The 15246-nt window shown below is 25.8% G+C and overlaps 2 protein-coding genes across 3 annotated transcripts in view; one reads left to right on the top strand and one right to left on the bottom strand.

The window, feature by feature from the left end:
- Positions 1-15246, top strand: part of LOC112598716 (ras-related protein Rap-2b-like) — a 91854-nt gene that overhangs the window by 16774 nt on the left and 59834 nt on the right. The window lies entirely within an intron of this gene.
- On the bottom strand, positions 2797-4462 carry LOC112598718 (adhesive plaque matrix protein-like). Of its 2 annotated transcripts, none has more exons than XM_025345283.1 (3): positions 4344-4462; positions 3249-3369; positions 2797-3109 (listed from the first exon to the last, which is right to left on the bottom strand). In XM_025345283.1, the coding sequence occupies exons 1-3, from the start codon at positions 4362-4364 to the stop codon at positions 2907-2909; spliced, it is 345 nt and encodes a 114-aa protein (XP_025201068.1). In that variant the 5' UTR covers positions 4365-4462; the 3' UTR covers positions 2797-2906. The 2 variants fall into 2 exon arrangements, with proteins under 2 accessions (XP_025201068.1, XP_025201067.1); XM_025345282.1 differs by having other exon boundaries at positions 2797-3112.

Raw genomic sequence — 15246 nt, forward strand, 5'->3', positions numbered from 1 at the left:
GCCATTTATCGGTATATTATCAAGATTTATATTTTTAGTCATTGTCTTGCTTATGCTTTTCGGAACTTTTTTTATGCAGTGCAATCTGTTATAAGTCCTAATCTCATACTTAATATAATATATATTTTTATACGATTGATAATCGGTAATAGAATTCTCTTATAAGTCATAGCTACTGTAAAAATAATTTTTTTCAAAGCTCCTTGTCATACCACAATTTTTAAAGAAATGTACTCTGATCTTACTCAACCACTCAAGTCAATAATTACTATATGCCAATATGTGGGTTACATGGTTGGTAGCTGTTCAATATTATTGTAAGCACTTTTCGAAAATAGAAGAAATTATTTCAAAATTAGATCCAGAAACTTTTATGGCTATTGGAAAAGCTCAAAACATTATGCAAAATGAAACATTGAAAAATAATTTCATTTTCATTTCAGTGAATTTCAGTTTTATTGCACATACAAATACAAAATTAGTAACAAAAAATATTTCCTTTCATGATAGTATGCAAATTGTCGAATGAACAATAGAAAAATTAAAACCCGTAAGCGGATAAATAGAAGATGTTGTAAAAAAAGAAATTTCATATTCTTACAGAAAAAAATCCAGGCTGTATTGATTTTAAAACAATCAATGAAATAATGATTGACAGATACCTTTTTAAAAATGTGGAATTATTGCTTTCAGATATAACGCGCTTCAAATATGCTCTAATTACATCGGTTGATATGGAACGATCATTTAGCCGTTTTAAAAATATTTTGAGACCTAATAGGCGACATTTAACATTGAATAATTTAAAAGAAATTTTAATTATTCAATGTAATACATTATTTTTATATTTTTATATTATATTTAATATATTTTTTTCATATATGTACAGTACTTACACAGAAATAAATTTTTTTCCTCACCAGCTATTTGATGTTTTAAGCGCATATTTAAAAATTATATACTTCTATACTTATTTGCATATTTTTGTATTTTTATTACATATAAATCCGTTGCCTACTCATAAATAATATTTTTGATGTGTAATTATTTTTTACTTTGAGTACCAATAGTAAATAATAAATAATTTATATTTTAGTTTTCCGTATATTTTTAGTAGTTATGTCACTATTTGTCATTGTTATTTTATTATAAATATATTACTATTATTAATTTCAAACATGAATATCAATAAATATCACTCAGAATGAAATTTAGTTGGAAAGTCAATTTTTATAATTACATAATGCAATACTTAAAAATAAACGTTCATAATTCATTTGTATAGATAAAAAATATTGTTTTTAAAAAAACGTCAAAACAGTTTTTAAGTTAAGTTTCATATTTTTTCATTCAAAATAATAATGTCAAACAGCGATACACTTTGTATGATAAATTTGTGTATTCGATGTAGAATTACTTTTAAAAAAGTTATAGTATTTATATAGTTTCTTATTATAAGTTATACATTACTAAATGGCATATAATCAATGTTTAACCTTCAAATCAATTTCGTTACATATTTAGTATTTTTAAGCAATATTTCGATTTTTATTATTTTGTTCTTCTTAGCAAAATATCTGAATGCTTCAAATACAATTTTTTTAATCTAACATTTCTTATTTTAATTCTAGGTGCTAATAATTAGTAGTTATATTGATGCCAACACTCAAAATAAATTTTAAGTATTATTTTTTAATAAAAAATATGATTTTTATTGTCAATTTTTGAAGAGTGGATTTTAAATAATAAAAATTATATGAAGAATTTATTGTTAACTATAAAATATCTAAATTATTTTTATTTTTGTATAAAAATATTGAGATAAATTTAAAAAAAATTGTCTTTGTATTTTAATAATCTTTTCAAGATTAAAATTATATCATGAGTAAATTTTTATATACTCTTTTTATAATTTAATATTAAATAACTAAAAATATTTTTCTCATTGTAATTATTATTTTTATAGTGATTAATAATGCGTAAATTAACGATAGCTCGAAACCATGAAGCTTGTTTTGTCTTTGCGTTGTTCTATACAGTTTTCATTTTATATACTTTGACAATCTATAGAGAGGCACGCACTTCATTATAGTTAATGATTATAACTTTTTTTTACTATAATCTCTTTCAAAACCAAAGTTTCAGCTTAAAATCTATAACATTTTACAATACACGTTTTGCTTCAAGTGAGTTAAGACATCTCATTTGGGCGTTTCAACTGCAGATGGCTTTCTGTGCATCATGCCTTGAAAGTTTTAGATTAACTTAATTTGACACTCTATACAAAAATGGTACGTCATTAACAATACGGTTTAATGTTCGTGTACAGACGATGAGGTTCCACATTTTACTATGAACTTTAAACAATATGGCGAGCACAAAGAATTCTAGATTTTATATATTTTATGTACCTGTATAAGATACGATCAACGACTATCGTATTTAAACGGTTATAGTCAAATCTGTCATTATACTTTCGCAGTCTACTAAAAATGATTTATTTTTTAAGCGAACGAGAAAATACATTATTTCTATAAAATTTAAAACATATCACGTTATTTCTAGTACTCAATATAATTATATCCTATAGTGTATGTGTATAATAATAATATTGCATCGATCTTGTCACAGAAACAACAATATTATTATGTTATTGCACATATTATTACTATATATTAAACAAACAGTGTTATTAAAATAATTGGAAACTACTGTAGTCTGTGGTCGACGATATGTATGCAGCAAAAACTACGATAACATTACCTAAGAAAATGGAAGATATGAAACGACTCGTAGGTTTGTTGAAAAAAAGATCACATTTTTATTGTTAAAATTTGTTTATAAAATTATCTTAAAAACTACGTTTGTTGCCGGAAGATTTGGGAGGCGTTGTCGGGAATGTGTGTTCAGTAATGGTAAACCGGGTAGGCGGATTTGTAAGCTGGGTAGTAAGTCCTTTCGTATTTGCCTGGCCAGTACTTGCCATCATCGTGAGCGTAAGCGTAGCTCGGGTAAGCGGCGTAAGCAGTTGGGTATGCGGCCGGGTACGAGTACGAGTATGGGTAAGCTGAGTACGCGTATGGATAGGCTGGAGCGGCGTAGGCCAAAGCTGCTGTAAAAAAAAAGAATTAAATAAATATTTTTATAACGACCGTATGATTTTTTCATAATAATTAAAAACAGAGTCCGACAAATAGATTAACATCGTAAGACTTCTATAATAACAATACAAAATATAGTATACTTACGGGCGGCGATGTAAGCGTGTTTCTTTACTCTAGCGGACTCAGCACCGACTTGTTCTTCGGATTTAATTGCTTCTTCGGCAGAAACATAGTACACGCTGAGGACGGCCAAGGCGATGAATATCTATGAAGAAACGAAAAAATAAATATTAAATTAATACAGATTAATAATGTTGCAATAGTTCATGGTATTATCATCATATAACACTATCGGCAGACTTTGTATTTGTACATGTCCTATATAACAGTTTTTAACTATTCATTTGTGTACATATAATTTTATTATTCTATCAAATCGTGGCGTAATATTATAGAAGGTCCAAACTGAAGTGTACTCACGAATTGAAAAATAATAAATTTGGGAAATTAATTCTGAGGGTTTCATTTGCTCTCGGATTTACGAAAACTTTGCTCGCCAGACACGTGTAGTAATATTATATTATACTCATTTATTTGCTGTAGCTTATTTACACTAAGGCATGGACGTATATTAAAGCAGTAGAAAAATTATATCTTTCATTAGATTGTTGGTATGATATATATATATATATATATATACATCACTATGGGTACACATTTTCTTAGAGATCTTAATTGCATATTTTTCTCGGGCAAATTATAGTTGTAGAGTCCTAAACACACTCAAATCGTTTTCGAAATTATCAATTAAATAATTAAATAATTCATTATCGAATAGGTACATTATATAGTCACTACTGTTTGATTTCTATTTAACATCAAACACAATTTTTGTCCAACGGGAATGATTTAATATTATCCATAAATATCGAATGATTATCGGGATAGTAAAATCACTATTGTATTGATGATCCCAATATGATATCTGATGTTTGCAGGAGGTTGGTAGACCCCAAAAATCTTATGAAGAATACGAAGACATGGTATGTATATAATATTGTCGTTGTTGACGGGAAATTACCGATTGACGCCTACACCGATCGAAGAATCGTGACAAGAAAGAAGACATTAAATGAATCGATCGTTTTACACGTAAAATTTGTGTCAAGTCTATATTCGAAAGAGCGATTTACAAATAATATAGTTGGATTTACGAAAAAAAAAATGTATGCGGCTTACCAGATACTTGAAAGAAGCCATTTCTTTTTTGATGATTTCTTCTTGTGTTGTCTACGACTGATCTGCAAACTTCAACCTGTGGTTGTCGATGTGTTCTTGGAATGTGGTGTGATGCTGATGCTGGACGTCGCCGTCCTTATATATGCGAGAGTCCCAATAGACCGTATAATACTCCTACTCGACGATCATAGAGACAAGGGCGTTGCCTGTTGTCTTGCAGCAGTAGTCCGAAAGGCCAAGATCTGAAACAAGAAGAGCGGCAGAAATGACCTTCGATTGCGGTCGGGGGGAATGTGCACAACAACAATAAGACAGTGGACGAAACGATAGAAAAAACCAAATTATTTACAAATACGTAATATTATTTTATATTAACATTTTAACAGATGAACATCTAAGTACTCGTATATAAAGTCCCATTAGGCGTTGCCGGACGTGATATTATATATTAATTATATTGTACGTGAACGATCGGGACGTAGGCATTTTAATATTATTAATAGGTACGTAATACGGTTCATTGCACGTAGAATCCAGTTGAGTCGTGTCGCTAAGTACGGGTTGATCCATATAACAATATAGTAATAGACACTCTTTATTTGAGAAAATACTAATGTTTTTGAAAATATTTAATGATTATTGATTGTAATTTTATATCGTTATAATACAATATTTTAGGACAAAATTTAAGTTTTTGAATTATTTTTCCCAAAGTTTTTACTCTTTTTTTTTATTGAAAACATATACTTTTTATTTCATATTCTGAAACAGAATATTATTAGGAGTATATATATATTTATGAAAAATTTTGGACAAATTTATTAGTTATAACTTTTAAGTATTAAAAGTTCTAATGAGCATGGTAGTGGACCGACAGTTTTCCAGTGCTTCAGAACTACTTCACTCCAATGATCAAAACTTTTAATAGGTAGGTATTATTATAACTCATAAGCTACAAGTCCTAAATTCCATTTTCATTTATTGAAATGTTCTAAAATAAATTTTGCTTTGAAATATGATATTAAATATGCGTATAATAATTAAAAAAGTAAACAATTTATAGTAAAATTATGGTGATAAAAAATAATAAAAATATGTTTAAAAAAATAGTTTTTAACTATTTACAGTTATGTAAAATTATTTTAAAAAACGTTAATAGGTTTTGAAATATTGTGCGTCTTGCATGAAATGGATTGACCGGTGTATATTATAATTTATAATAACGATACATATCGTTGTAAAATATAAGCACGTCGTATATCATATATCCACGAACCTTCCTCTCGGCGATGATTGTTGGGCACCCACAAATAATTCGGTTATAAAAGTTATATATAATGATATATATATTCAAGGGACGTAATCGTTACCCTCGCGATGAAATTCGGAAAATGTGCGAATGCTCCTCGTGCGTGTTTGAAGATCGTTAGCGTTACGTCCGTTTCGACGAAATATAGATGAACCCGATAATTTAATTCCAATATGTGAGTTAATTGTTTTCGGCGAAAATATGTTATTATTATATAATTATTTGCCACACAATGTTTTCCTAAATTTTCAAGGAAAACATTTTTTTTTTTTTGCACCTACGAGAAAATATTTGGAATTTTATATTATTTGAGTATTATTATTATAATTCATAATAGTAATGAATATTTAAAAATTTTATAAATTTTATTTTGTTTACAATTTTTAACTAAATTTTCTAAAAAAATAATTTTAGAATACATAAAATAATTTAAAATGTATTTCAAATATATAAATTAATTACTATGACGGTAGTTAATTGTATTGATTAATTATTAATTACATAATATTAAAATATTAAAAATGTAATTATTTATAACATCATTGAAATATATATACAAATTACAAATAGGTAATTTAATTCAAATTAAATAAATAAAAATATTGTTTGTAAGTTATAAGACACTAGTTATATAACTGTTGCTCTGAGTTACATTAAAATCACAAAATGTTTTATTAAAATATGCATTTAATCACCAAAAATGCTCGTAAAAACCATTTTGCTTTTTTCTTTTTTAAATACGATTTTGATATTAAATTAATTTAATATAATTCACGTAACCGTGTTTATTTAAGCATTTATTATTGAATAGTTAAAATGTCTAAAAAAATAATAATTGAATTTATAATAAGTAGACTTTGAACTTATCTTTTTTGTTTCTGCTAACTGTCTTTATTTTTCGAAATTGTACGTAAGATTTTATTTTTAAGTTACAAAATAGTGCGCTATAATAAGACCAAATATGACCTTAAAATCATTAATATATGTATGCATCATACAAAAAAACAATAGTTTAAATGCAATGTCGAACGGGTATAATCAATATCTAAAAATATTACTGTAAGAACTTTATTCACACCACTTTGGCGACTCGAATAATGTTTGAAAATTGATTTTAGTGAAAATCGTTTGGGGTATGCCACAAGTAGCTGCGACGTCGCATTTTGAAATTTGGTTCTAGATTTTTCTTTATTATTTGAAATAAATGAAAACTTCATATTATTATTTTATCGAGTTTCAAAAACCGTATGTCGATATTTTTTCGTTTTCGTTTGCATAGACTTATTTTGAACTATTGCGTGTAAATAACTTTTTAACTGTAAGATTCGCTATATGTAGATCTTTTGTTCACTTATAATGTTTTTTTATAATCGTGAACCTGAGTTTTTGGATGCGGTGGTGTTTACATCAAATCTATACGCGGTTTGGACGTAAGAATAACAATTCGCGTTCTGGTTCACAAGACATAACAAGTAACTCCACCTGTGGATTGTCACGGTCAGTGACGTTGAAACGTGGGTCGTCTCTTCATCGTGTGTACGATTTATCATGTAAAATATACGCATATTATGTTGTGTGTCGATATAAATATTATGAATACGCGTGGATGTCTATTTTTTTTATTTTTGTACATTGTTTTTTGCAACACGCGATCGTTACGAGATGAGAAACTTGACACTGGTTTTATTTATTATTTATTTTTAGTTTCACTACTGTGCCTTTCTAAAATATCGTAAATTGTTTAGTTTGGGAATTATACTTTAAAATAACCAAGCCTATCCTAATCCGACCACATCATTGTCTTATTTTAGAATTATCTTTGCATATACGTATTATAATTTTCAAAACCATAATAAGTACACGATACAGCATGAAATAGGTAAACGAGTGTCAGTTATTCTTACTCACTTTTCGTGTTTACCATTGGACAAGTCTTGGAAAATTTAATTTGTTTTCGTCAATTTATAAAAATAAAACTCCAATATACATCACATTATATAATGTATTGCCATTTATAGCAATTGAGTCGTTGAAGTGTTGTGTTAAAATTTAACTATATATTGGACAAATACTATATGTAAGTAGAATAGTCAATGTTTTTTTATTAAATTCTCATCAAAACATCAGTTATAATATTATACTTGTGTGCTAAACATGTTTAAATAGATATATTTTAAACGTTTGTTTTGGTCTTTCAAATACAAATTTAATTTTTTTTTATTAAATTATTAAAATAACACATTCAGTAATTGTTTCAATACGAATCTTAAAAGCATTTTCAAAATTCAAAGTTAATTTTATCGAAAACTATTACTTCAATCAAGTTTAAGCAAATTTTAGAATGGGTTTTCAAATGCAATAATTTATTATTGTTTTCAAATAAATATCAAGCCTGGTTTATGATCTTTTCAATTATATTCTCAATTCTAAAGTATTTAGTTTCCTTTTTTTTCAAAAAACAAGTTATAAAATTCTTCTATAAAAAAAAGTTAATCCCCCATGATGCGAATATGATGATAATATACACATTACACATTTTTTTATGTTTGTTTTATAATATAAAAATTTTCTCAGTATAGATGTTTTAATTTAAAATGAAAAAAAAAACATAAAATAAAATGGGCAAAAAATATACACACTGCTAGGTCAAGAAGTTTTGGTGTATAATAGGTTTTAACGCCGGTACCTTCATTTTTTTTTTTGCCATAAATCTAAAATATTATAACGTTATAAAATATGATAAGTATAGGTAGATCCCATGTACGTTTCATATGACTGAATAACTATCAAACATAATACTAACTGCAAATTCGACCCTGACGAAATGCAAATGGAATCAGAGCTTGAACTACTTTCGTAATGTAAATAAATTTATATAATAGGTACCATCGACTATGAGGCTCGAAATGCTAACGTTCAAGGTATAAGCATCTGTTCGTAACGATAAGATACATCAACGAATTCAAACAATAAGTTCGTTAACATAATATTATATACATTTTTAACCTATTATAAAGATAAATTGAAAATTACGTTTTATATTGTTCTGTTGAAAATTAATAACACTACTCCTACGCATAAAGTTAACGGTATGTTACGATGCTATATATTATATATTATACATATATTATTTATGTGTGTATGTGAGTATTTATTATTTATAAACAAATATAATATCATATCTGTTATAAATATATAATATATTGTATGTTATATCACCCGAATCACGTGAAAAACATTGTGTTCCGTTTTTTCGGCATCAAACTTATACAAACGCAACATAGTTTCTGTTTTATTTCAGTTAAAGTTTAGAAATCTTACGTTTTTACTTTTATAAATCAACAATGACAAAACTCATGGACTCTAAATGATAACGTGATGTATCATGCTTAAGATAACTTTAAAATTTGTACCTACGTGACATGTGCATATTACGAGAACGACAACGAAAATAAAAACGAACCGCGTGATAGTTGTAAAATAATTATTTATTATATTATAAATAGGAAATCACACCGATTGAAATGTGTCAAAGAGTATTAAAAGCTATTGTAAAACGTCTTACTGATGTTCGAAAAATAATATGTGTGGTATCACAATCTGAAAGAAATAATTGCAATATCATATATTATTCGTATAACTTAATGTATAAAATATAATATTTGTGGTCATATGCATGATAGATTTTTCCAGTTATAATATAAAATATTTTCGATCGTGTAATATTAATTACTAGGACAAGCTAGAGCCAAGTATTGTGATTTGTGGATGCGTGTGGAAGATCAATCAATAATAATTACCATCAACTCTACAAACTCTGTAGTTAAATACAGAGTAATTCACCAAGCATACTCACCTACTCATCCCCTAATCTTTTAATATTTTAGTTACTCAATATTTGATTTTTGAAATTTGAAAATATACTTTAAGACCATATTTTCAAATTCTAGAGATATTTCGTACTGCTTAAGTGGTTAGGTTTTTTTTTTCTAATAAGAATCTCGCTTCTTTACTGTCAATTATTAAGTCGTTTATTTTTCTCAAAACTTTGTCGTAGTTTAACTTTGTATACAAAGGATAATAGGTCCATAATAATGAGTTAAGAAGATATGAGTGCTATGGTAACTTGCAATTTTTAATAATTATCTATTTATATTTACAATTTGTTAAAATGACCCAACGCCCAAGTATAACAAACACTAGATCCAGTATTAAATGTATTTAATATTTTTGAAAAACTGTTTTTAAGAAATATTATTCTGTATATAGGAGTATACTGTTTTATAATAGTATCGTTATTTTAACGATCAACGGTGTGTTCAGTGCTGTCGTACGCGCATGACGTATGACGATCCTCGCAATCCTATCATCTCTGCAAAGTTTGTACTGAAAAAAACCAAAATCTCATTTTTCACTTTTAGATAACTATAGTAAATGGTAATGGAATCAAAACACAGGCCATATATCCACGTGCACTCTAAAATCCTCATAGTATACGATAGCTATAAAAACCTGAATCCTGCATGCATTATCGGTACTATAATATAATTATATATTTTTGCCGTGATATGACGCGGTACGCCATTATATTGATTGTTCGTGCAGTATGACTGTATTATTAACAATAACTGTGGTTATGGTACGATTGTCTGTCAGTACCAGATCTTTAGCTGTGGGGGCTCGAATGTAAAATAAAATGTTAGAACCTCTTAAAAAGAAATTCAATCAAGGCATAATTACTTATTTTTATTAAAAACATCAAGTTTATCATTAACTAAAATACAGTATATGTATAGTTTAAAATGTATTATAAGTATGGTAAATATCTCTAAATAATCTAAGACTTTAATTTAATTGTTATAGTTTTATTAATATATTATCTAATCATCTGCACACGGAACAATGTCATTTTGATTATGACATTTATGATAATTTTATGTTCAATAATATCGTGTCTTTACCTAGCGATGGGGCCCTAGTGTCTGTGATTTATCCGGCACTGAGTACCGTATTCTAACATTCATATAATAATGCAGTGATTTGTGGATGCAAACAATTGGGCTTAACAAACGCGTATCGTTTTCAAAGATGTTTTTTATCTCACACTTGATATGTCACAAAATTTCCAATTTTGCCTGATTATAACGGATTTTTTTTTTTTAGTGTAGTACCATTATTGCTGAGTATACTATATTTATTATATTATACATAATTCTGACTAAAATTTTACAGTCGAATGTGGAACAAATTATGATTAGTAATCAGTTCTATTTGAATAACACTTTTTTTAGTACAATTTATTATAAATACGCGTTGTTAAAAATTGTTTCTAGTTTTCATAATAAAATATTTATTAATACTAACTTGTGTAGCTTAATCTAAATACGCATAAAATCGAGCACTTAATAGAATTTATTTAAATGCAGATTGTATAATAAGCAGTGTAATAAATTTTGTTTAAAAAATAGACAATAACCAGTATCTTAGTTAGAAAAAATTTTGTAATTAAATTAATATTATATATCGAGTTTTAAATAAACAAAATAAAAACAAATTTAAATAAAAATATAAAATATGTAAATAATTAATAAATTTAATCATGAAAACGCAATGAAAACGAATTATATATTATTATGTGAAACATAACTACACAAGTGCCAAGTATGTGAGGTTAATGCGAAAACAAATTAATTTTATCATTATATTTTAGATTTACTGTAACGTGTAAAATGAAATAACGTTTTCGAAAACTGACGAGTATTGCAGTCTCTCTCTATGCACACTCATACACATACACTTAAAGTACTTACACATATACACACACACGTATTTAATTCGCCATTACACATGACATAATAAAAGGAACTCAAGTTTACCAAAAACTGTAACTTTATTGTATACAAGTGTAAAGTGTTGTAAAGTTCTTAACGAGGCACATTTAAGAATATAAATGTACATCAAATCATAAATATTATATAAAAAATGCAATACTTATACAATATAGGTACATCTAACTTTTTTCCCTTTAAATGGGAAGGACGTAAATTAATTTTTTAAAACTGTTGTTGTTTTTCCTTTGTTGTGTTTATTATGTTTCAGTTGAAACGTCTATGATTTAATTTTTAAGTTGATCAATGTCATTATTCAGTTTTTTTATATTTTTAAATGTGAAAAAATCATCAATTTATAAGAATATACTTAAAAATTGTATACTACATATGAAATCATATTTTGAGGTTTAAGATATTTGTTAAGTATTCATCATACATTTTGAATTTTTTTAAGTATTCTATGTATTCACTCAGAAATGAATTTAAAATGTTGGCGTTTTGGTTGTATTGTCCTTTCTCTACACAGCAAACACTGATGTTAAACCATGACACCAATTAACTATTTTTTTTCTAATTTTACACATATTATTCAATTTTACAAGAAAAGTCAACAAATTAAACGTTTGTGTGTAACTAACTAATACTGTATAGTATAGTATATTATACATTATATATTTATCCCTTATATTTTATATTTACCTACTCCTTTTATAATTTGAAGGTATTAATATTAGTATTAAAATTATTTAACTATGTACATTTTATTTTTCGCGAGCATTTTGGTGACTAAACTCATTCACATAATCATCATATTTAAATACGTTAATGGTATGGATATACTAAAATATAGTAGAAATTATCCGTTTCTGTCATCACCCGCTTCCACCATTTTTAAGAAAGGTTTGATTCCCGTTTCCGTCAACCTATCTATTATGCCATTATGGTAAAATTATTATACTTTTATTCTATATTTATCCAAAATAATATCTTATTATACTCAGAATTATACAATATACAAATTGACTAATATAACATTTCTTCTGAATTTAGTCTCGTATTGATGTAATTAAATTTAATATAAATATGATTATTTTTAAAGTATACTTAAGTTTTAACTTAATTTTGCATGGTTTATATAACAATGTTTAGTATTGTTTAACATAATAGATAATAATTAAAAAGTCATACTAAAACTCACTTAAACATTAAAACATAATATTTAGTAATAGTTTCTTTAAATATAACAATAATAGTTAAAAAGTCGTCCCAAAAGTCACTTATAATAATAATTAAATGCAACAAACTTAATATATATATATTTTTTTTAAATCAATTATAATTTTTCTAGTTTGTGCATTTTAATAAAGTGTATTTATTTTTTAGGATATTTGGAATATTTAAATTAGTGATATTTATTTAATGTAAGTGTCTGCCTGGTTATTTTCAATCAAAGTTTTTAAAAATATATTGATTCTTGGGTGTGATTTATAGAAATATTGGTTAAAAAATGAATGAAATGATTCATAATATTAGTAGTTAGATATAATTTTTTCGTCATGTACGTTCAAATTTCTGAAGGATATTTAACATTTTCATATATATAAGTTTCTTATAAATAATTAGTATATTGTGAATATATGTCAATATATATATATATATATATCTTATAAATTTAAATATATAAATTCAAATGAGTATTTTAACCGATTATTTTGTTTGTAAACTTCAATCACATCTAGTTCTTGAATTTTTTTATACCATGACTGAATTAAACAAAATCTACAAGTTTTAATGGTACATAAGTATGCCTAATGGCCATATTAATTTGGAAACGTTATAAATTGCTATTTAAAAGTCAATTACTATATTTTTTGGATTTATAATTAAATTAAATTTATCACATTTAGTTTTTAAAGTACTTAATAATTTGAAATATATTTTTTGTTTTTTATCGGGTATTAAACAAAACACTATTAGAATAAAGTGATTATTTATAAATCCAAGTAAGGTAAATACTTGTAAAAAAAATGTGAACAATATGAAAAGCTTCCGTAAACATACATTGTGCCAATTTATATAAAAAACCTAAATTGGTTTTTTGAAAAAAAAATATTATTATAATTTAATTTATATCATTAATTATTAAAAAGTTCCCATTTTTAGAAGTTAAGGATTTAAAAAAAAAATTATATCATATACTCTATCTATGTAAGTTGGCTTTGTTCGATAAATATATTTTCTAAGAACTATATCTCGTGTGTTTATATCATCATAAGGATATTTTTTGGATGTCGAATTAATCTTTAAGTTTTTTTTTCTTTTACACGTTGTAGACATTTTTTACCTATAGATTGTACTGCATGTATCGTTATAGTCATTTTTTACATGTAAATTGTTTATGATTATAATACGATATTGATATCATGTATTGCGTGTAAAATTTGCTGTGAAATAAATTACATAAAATACCTTTTCTTTTAATGATTTCAACTTTTTTACTGGTGTAAACACTAGTAAGACAATATTTTATGCGACATCCCCATCGGTATGCAATAAAATAATACTTACAATTATCCTGAATCAATATTTGTTTACCATTTTTAGTTTTTACTTTCTATAAATTTCATAATTTTGATTGAATGATTGAATTGTATATTAATCGATAAATTCACAAATACATTAAATGTATGCCGTACTTTGTAAATATTAAGCACTACAATATTATAAAATAATTACAGCCTACTGCCTACAGGAAAGGATTATAATGTTTTATACTATTATCATAAATATTCTATACTATGCAATTAATATATCCTGTACAAATACATGATATGTAGAAAATAGATTGTGATTGATAACAATATTATACTTTTTGGTATATTAAATGTTCATTTGTGTTTTGCAATTTCAATCTTATCGATTTATATACAAAATTTCTATGCATAAGTTATATTTAAAATATGTGTGTGTTAGGTATAAGTTTTTATACAACCTGCGGTTATGATGAAAAATAAATTCCTTTTTTTTTATTGTATTGTATATTTTTGAGTTAATAAGATATTATTTTGGAAAAATATGGAATATCAGTTTAATAATAATTTTATCATAGTAGATTGGCGAAAAAAGGAATCAAACTTTTTTCAAAATTGGTGAAAAGGATATATAGGTATATATCCTTTTCACCAATTTTGAAATATACTATACTATGTATATATACTATGTAGAATCGTGATTAAGAATTTACCGTATCGATTCTTAGAATAATAAATAATATTTTAACTGATAATTCGTATAAAGTTTAAAATGATGCGGTTGTATAATTTGTTGTTTAATAGATCTATGTAGGAAGTATAATATTAATTAGAAACTTACACCATTGAAAATTGGAAATCAATTTTGTTATGTTACATGTAAAATGGTCAGATGACTAAGATTCCGTTTTTCAGTTCATCGTTTGAACTGACTCAGGATATATAACTATATGATAAACATAAATTGAAGTGTTGAATAAACGATAAATCAATACATTTTTATAGATAATCATGGACGAATATCCAGATTATATATATTAAATTTTTGGTGCAAAATATTATGAACACTAATCTTGCTCAATTACGTCATTTTTTATTTTTTTTTACAATAAGGTACTCCTAGCTTTCGCTATCTATACCTAGAGATAAAGTATAAAGTACATTTTCGCGTATAAAGTGCGATAATTAAATTACAATTTTATATTAGATGATAACAGTAATTAGAAACTTAA

This window comes from Melanaphis sacchari, unplaced genomic scaffold, assembly GCF_002803265.2.
Source record: "Melanaphis sacchari strain LSU unplaced genomic scaffold, SCAv2.0 Contig4_pilon_pilon, whole genome shotgun sequence".
NCBI classification, from domain to species: Eukaryota; Metazoa; Arthropoda; class Insecta; order Hemiptera; family Aphididae; genus Melanaphis; species Melanaphis sacchari.